Here is a 6,577-nt window from a genome sequence, read left to right on the forward strand (position 1 = left end):
CCGGGTTCCCCATTTGTACAAAGGCTGGCTCATCTTTGAAGAGCCCTTCCAGCCCCTTTGTGTGAATGCACACGTGTCAGTTCTTCCTCACGCTCAGAATCGCTTCAAAGGGAGGAAGTGCCTTTCCTGGAATGTGTATCATCAGGTGAACTCCAGCCTGAGCCAGGGATGCCAGAACAACTTCCACCCAGGCTGCTGTTGAGTTACCCTTTGCCTCCCAGATACCCTCAGGCCCTTCGCAGCATTCTTCTGCTTCAGCCACAGCCGCCAGGGTTTCTCCCTGGGGATGTGTTCACAGCGGAGGGGTCCCTCCTGCTACGGAGACCTCTGAGGGGCACAGCCTGTCGGGAGAGGGCAGAGAAGGGCAGTGGTACTGCATGTTGCCCTCAGGTGGGGCTAGGCCAGGATGCTCTATTGAGGCTTCCAAGGCCAAAGTCAACCTGAAAGTGATTCTCCCACCCTGTGAGACCCTGAACTTTGGCTGAGTTGCGGTTATTCTTTGATGATAAGATCTGGGGGATTTCCATGTGCTAGCGGACAGGAAGCCAGGCCTAGGACAGCTGAACTGAATCTAGCTGACCCCACCCCGCCTCCTTGCTCTCTTCCTTCCTGCCACCCACCCCTTCTCTCTCTCTGGATACCCTCACCCCTCCAGGTGGGTCATGAGGAATGCAGGCAGCGTGATCTCTGTGATGATCAAAGGAATCATCTAAGGAATGAATAGACACTAACCGCAAATGTTTCCCTCTTTCAGCCAGCATCTGGCCCGAAGCCAAGGCCCCTGGCCTGTGGACAGCAGTTCTCAAAGGTCCAGCCCCACCCTGGCCTAAGCCTCCTGGAAAAGTTAACAGCTGGGGCCACCTCCTCCAGGCTCCTGGAGGACAATGGTTTCCTTCTTTCCTGTGGAGCTGGTCAGAGTTTCTACTCTGCTCCACCAGGTCCTGACCCAGGAATTTTCACTCCTTTTTCGCAGAAGCTTTGGTTTTTTTTTCCCCCCACGCCATCTGAGCAGAGGTTGGGGCAGATCCACCCCAGGAATGAGTGACTAGAGGGCTGGGCACACATTTTCCAGAGAGTGGGACGGGGAACACCAATGTGCCCAGCCAGGACCTGGACCTTGACTCATGCAGAGAGAAGGTGACCATCTGTTCGGGCCTTCACGGCCCTAGAGATGACCTCCCAACGGGTGCTTACTGGCCCGGGCACCCCAGACCCTTGCTAACCTCCCTCTTTAACAGTAAGCTCAGGTCTCAAACTCAGAGCCCTCAGCAGATGAGAATATCGGCCCGAATTGAATAAACATGACTTTGTTTGCTGGTGTTTGTTTTTACCAGCTTCCTTCTACTTATGGTAAATGAGACAGGTTTTCTGCAAATAATGATGAAAAGGTTCCCTAAGCAAAAAAGGTTAAAAAGTGTAAAGTGAGGGGACTGAAAGAAAAATTATTTACTGAGGAGTTACTCAGACATGTGAAAAATCACATGAATGGCTGGAGTTTGGGAAACGCTGGTCTAGTGCAGGGACGGAGGGGACAGATGGCAGAAAAAGAAGAAACAGCATCTCCCATCATGGCACTGGGATAGTGAGGAGAGGTTGGCTGGGCTCCATGGAGCCCCAAGACCATCCCTCCAACATTGTTGTTTGATGGGGGGAAGCCCGAGGAGCAGAAGGGATTTTTCCCAAGGTTCCCTGCGACCGAGTGAACAAGCAGGGTCTGTGGAGAATCAGTCCTGTGCCCGTTTCACTGCTCCTTCCTGCCTCCTGTAAGCTGACCCCTGGTGCCCTAAGGCTTCAGTGTTCTTGTCAGAGAAATGGGGCTGCAATCCACACTTTGCTTCTCTGCAGCGGGAGGGGTTGGCCCTGCCGGCTTTTTTCTCACCCCTATCACTTGTGTGGCTTTTGCTCTGAAATGACCTCTGGTCTTAGCTCTGCCCAGCGGGTGCCAGATGTCCCAGGGAACAGAGAGGGAACAGAGAGGGGAGGTCATCTTCCCAGGCTCACACAGTCAGACAGTGGCCAAGCAGGGCCAGCTCTCCTGATCTGAACACTTACTGGCAGAAGTGTCTCTTCATCTGTAAATGGGTACAGTTCTACCGACCTCATGGGGGGGAAATGAGGTCCTGAGAGGTGGAGTGACTTGCCCAGCATCCCCAGTCAGCGAAGGGCAGAGGCAGGATTAATGCCCAAGCCTCTCCTCCCCACTTCCTCCCTGGGAGCCTTGGAGCCAGGGCAGGTGAGGGAAAGTGCTGGGACATGCCCCTCCATTCACCAGCTGTGTGACCTCGAGTTCATTCCTTGCCCTCTCTGTGCCTTGTGGAGATGCCATAGGAGAGGTGGGGGCCACGATTCAGATGTCATGAGTGCTCTCCCCTCTCCCCTCCTGCAGAGAAGAGCATTCCCCTTCGAATCCTCTACGAAAGGTATTGTGACTACCTGACCGAGTCGAACCTCATCAAGGTGCGGGGCCTGTTCGTCGAGCCAGCTGCCAACAGCTACCTGCTGGCTGAGAGGGACATCTATCTGGAGAATCCAGAAATCAAGATCCGGGTAAGGGCTGGCTGGGTCCCTGGACAGGTCCCCACACGTGCATGCACCTCCCTCCCTGCAACCTCAAGGTCTCCGATGCCCCAGGTTCCTCAGATCCTAGGTTTATCAAAGAAAAGCATCATGAAGCAGAATTTGGGACTCACAGCCTCTAGGAATGAATCCTAAAATCCCAGAGTAGTAGGATCATGGCACTTAGGGATCTCAGACTCGTGGACCCTTAAAAGCTAAACTACTAATGCTAGATTCCCAGGTCCTCGGGCCCTGGTGGGGCAGGAAGGGATGTGTTGTTAAGGGCACAGACGCTGGAGTCCATTTATTCATCTATACAATGGGTGTTGTAAAGATTAAATGTGAGTCTACAGGAAGCACATAGAACCACATCCAGCACGTTATGAGGGCTCAGTAAAAACTGACTATTCTTATCACCAACTTCATGGTCATCATAGTGATTCACCTGGAGGAGTCACAGCCCCAGATCCCCAAATGCTGCAGTTACAAATAAATGGTAAAGAGCAGAGCAGGAGGGAGTGAGCACTGTGTGCCAGACAGTCTGCTAGGAGCTTGCACATATTAGCTCAGTTAATCCTCATGAGAACCCTGCAGTCAGGCATTTCTGTTCTATGAAGAAACCAAGGCTCAGAGAGGGTAGTAACTTTGCCAAGGTCACACAGTGAGAAAGGGTCAGAGATCAGCCTGGCTCCAAAGACTCTGATCTTTCCACCCTAGACCCTAGAATGAGGGAGGCATTTTACACATCCTGTGGGTTGCGTGGAGCCTCACTTCAGCTCCACGAAGGAGGCCTGGGCAGGTGTCATCATCTGTGTTTTCCAGATGAGGCGAGGAATGTTAGCGGCGGAGCTGGGCAGACATTGGGCCAAACTGCAGCAAAGATGGAGATGGCCCAGTTGGGACCCTGCATGCCCTTGAGGGGCTGTGGGCTGCTCTCCCTCCGTGCTGCCCCTGACATCTGCCCCATGCCTCCTCTAGATCCTGGGAGAGCCCAAGCAGAATCGCAAGCTGGTGGCTGAGGTGTCCCTGTGGAACCCGCTCACCGTGCCGCTGTCAGGCTGCACCTTCACCGTGGAGGGGGCGGGCCTGACCAAGGAGCAGAAGACCGTGGAAATGTAAGTGCTGGTCCCTCCAGCTTGGGGGCCTGGGAGCAGAGGGCAGATGCTGCGGGGGGAAGGGCACCCTCCGGCACTGAACCCAGGCCCGTAACCCCCTCTTCTCCCTTTCCACACACCTGCCTAATATTCCCCCGTGTCTACGCCCAAATACCCACACGTTAGCTGCGTTCTGTGCACATGTGTTCACAAACCTAAACAGGTACATATTCGCTAAGCACCCACCTCGGGACACCCGAGTCCCCACATGCACACAGGTGTACATGCGTGCCTGTGTGGAGTACCCTCATGGATACATATTTATATATACGTACACTTACAAGCATACACACTTCTTGTTTTTCACTTTTTCATTGTAATTTATATAGAGTAAAGCATACGAGTCACGTATGTACAGCTCAATGCATTTTCATGCATGTGGTCACGTGAGCATCCGCACTCTTACCCCCAAGCACACCATCCACTTCCATGTACACACACACACACACACACAAACACACCAGCCCCTCTACACATAGGAGGGCAGATGGCCCAGGCCTTCGGAGAGTGGTGAGCGGGACCCATTGTATTCTGTCGGCACAAAGCTATACATCCATGGAGTTTCTAGGCTAAGATCTCAGTAGTCACGTGTCATCCTGGCCTGTCCCCATTGTGGGGACCAGGCCAGGGCCCTGATCTCACCCTCTTTCTCTCTCTCTCCCAGCCCACACCCCGTGGAGGCGGGGGAGGAAGTCAAGGCGAGGGTGGACCTGCTGCCCCTGAACGCGGGCCGCCACAAGCTGGTGGTGAACTTCGAGAGCGACAGGCTGAAGGCCGTGAAGGGCTTCAGGAACGTCATTGTTAACACCTCCTAAGGGCCCCCGTGCCAGCCGAGGGCCCCCAACTTGACCCCAATCTTTATCCCAAGGTAATGAGCAAAATTTGCCCCTTATTGGGCCCCAGACCCCAGGGCACGGTGGACTGCCTATGGGGCCTCTTTGGAATCAAATGTACTTCCGGCCCATATGGTCCCCCTGAGCCTGGCTCCCCACCTCCCTCACCTGTGAGGAATGTTTTGTGCCTCCACAGTAGGAGCCCTGATCTTGGCTGACTGGGCCTGGGGGGTGGGCCGGGGAGGAGGGACTCCAGCCTCCCTTCCCAGCCCAGATGCCATTTGGAAAGCCACTGACCACCTGCCATATTGTTTGATCAACTCCAGAGCCCCTTCCCTGGGAGCAGGCGAAAAACAGTGTGCCCAGTGACCAGATCAAGGAACTCAGCTCCCTGGGGTGTCCTGAACCCCTTCCCCAGATTGTGCCCAGGCCCCAGGGGCCGTTGGCAGAGCCTGAGCAGGTGCAGATCGAGAGGGTCCCAGGAATAGTCCAGACCCAAGCTCCCCCCACATCCCGGCAGCCCTGGCCCAACAGTACCCCCGCACGCCGCAATTGTGAGGCACCTACTAAGTGCTTCCTGGGCTCACACGGCCACCAACCTATTTAATTGCCATGGAAAACTGCAGAGTGGGAGCCACTTTCTCAGTGAGGAGACTGCAGCTTGGAGAAGGGAGGTGGCCCGCCCTGCACCGCTGGATAGTTGCAAGGCTGCTTAATATGAAGGTGCAGGAATGGAGCCAGGCCTTCTGACTCTGAGTCCAGGGCCCCGTTCACCACACCAGCCCTGACCTGACTGTCAGAGAGGCCATCTGGGGCCTGATCAAAAAGGATCCAGTTCGGATGAGGAGGTGGGGAGGAAATTGGAGGGGTTAGAGCCCTGGGTTTGAGCCCCAAGTCTGGCCAGCCACTGCCTTCCCCTCTGTGGGCCTCAGTCTGCTCATCGGTCACAGAGTGGTTGAACCAGCTCATCTCCAAGGCCCCTTCAGCTCTGCACTTCTGGTGCCTTATATGACTCAGCCTTGCCAATGACATTGAGTCTTACTCCCTGGCTTCACAGAGCCTTAGGTCACAGGCCAGGATGTTTTGGAGAATGAGACCATGACCATGACCACCCTCCTGCCCCCAGCCCTGTCTGAGTCCCCCACCTGTGCCCAGGCATCTTCCTTCAGAGCCCAGTTCTAGGGGAAAAGAGCCCCGGAGGCCCCTGACCTACCCATGACCCCACCCACCACAATGTGTAGACTTCACAGGAGCCTTAGTTGCCTGTGCTGGTCACTCACCAACAAGGCTGGCATCTCAGCCAACCCCTCTTTGAAGAGCCAGGGCCCTAGAACACAGCCTTTGCCCCTGACTAAGCTCGGGGACCCCACAAGTTGCCATCTCTGACTTTACCACTCATTCTCTCCATGTGACTGGGCCTCCCTCAGCCTGGAAGAGGGAAGTGGGGAGAATTCTGTATCTGGAGTGGGGTCAAAGACTCCAGAGTCCCCCAAATCCCAGAGAGGGATTTGGGGAAAGTCACGCTGATGCACTTAGAACTTTCTGCTTTGCACAGGAAGAAGCACTTGAGCCGAAATATAAATGTTCTATTCTGTATACATATTGCTTGATTTCTCTATGGTTTTATAAATACTTCTGGGTTCCAAGCAAGCAGTAGATGTGCTTTTGAGCCACAAAGAGCAAGTACTGAAATAAAAGAGTTTATTTTTCACATTCAAACCAGGTCTGGTCTGTTCGCTGCATGCTTTTGAGGAGAGTGGGTGGGTGAGCTCACTTAACATCTGGACCAGCCACTTCCTGCCTAAGAGCCTTTCCCTAGCCTCAGCGCCGCCCTCAGATCTAAACTTTATTGGCATTCAATGCTCTACAACTGTCCAGCTCCACCTCCAGCCTCTTCTCCAAACAAACCATGTTCAGACCAGAATGAACTGCCTGTATCTCTTCTAACATCCTGTGTACTTGTCAACCTCTTAGCTTGGAGTGCCCCTCTTTTTCCTTACCCAGCTTGTGAACTCCTATTCATCTTATAATGCT

The 6,577-nt window shown here is 54.1% G+C and overlaps 1 protein-coding gene across 1 annotated transcript in view; it reads left to right on the top strand.

Annotated features, from left to right (window-relative positions):
• The window catches only part of TGM2 (transglutaminase 2), a 33,253-nt gene extending 26,995 nt beyond the window's left edge, over window positions 1-6,258 (top strand). The window contains exons 11-13 of the mRNA XM_060030794.1: window positions 2,387-2,547; window positions 3,535-3,671; window positions 4,375-6,258. Of these exons, the coding sequence (XP_059886777.1) occupies window positions 2,387-2,547; window positions 3,535-3,671; window positions 4,375-4,525 (449 nt within the window). The 3' untranslated portion in view covers window positions 4,526-6,258. The remainder of the gene's footprint in view (window positions 1-2,386; window positions 2,548-3,534; window positions 3,672-4,374) is intronic.
• The last annotated feature ends 319 nt before the right edge of the window (window positions 6,259-6,577 follow it).

The sequence above is a fragment of the Delphinus delphis genome, chromosome 15 (genome assembly GCF_949987515.2).
Source record: "Delphinus delphis chromosome 15, mDelDel1.2, whole genome shotgun sequence".
NCBI lineage: Eukaryota > Metazoa > Chordata > Mammalia > Artiodactyla > Delphinidae > Delphinus > Delphinus delphis.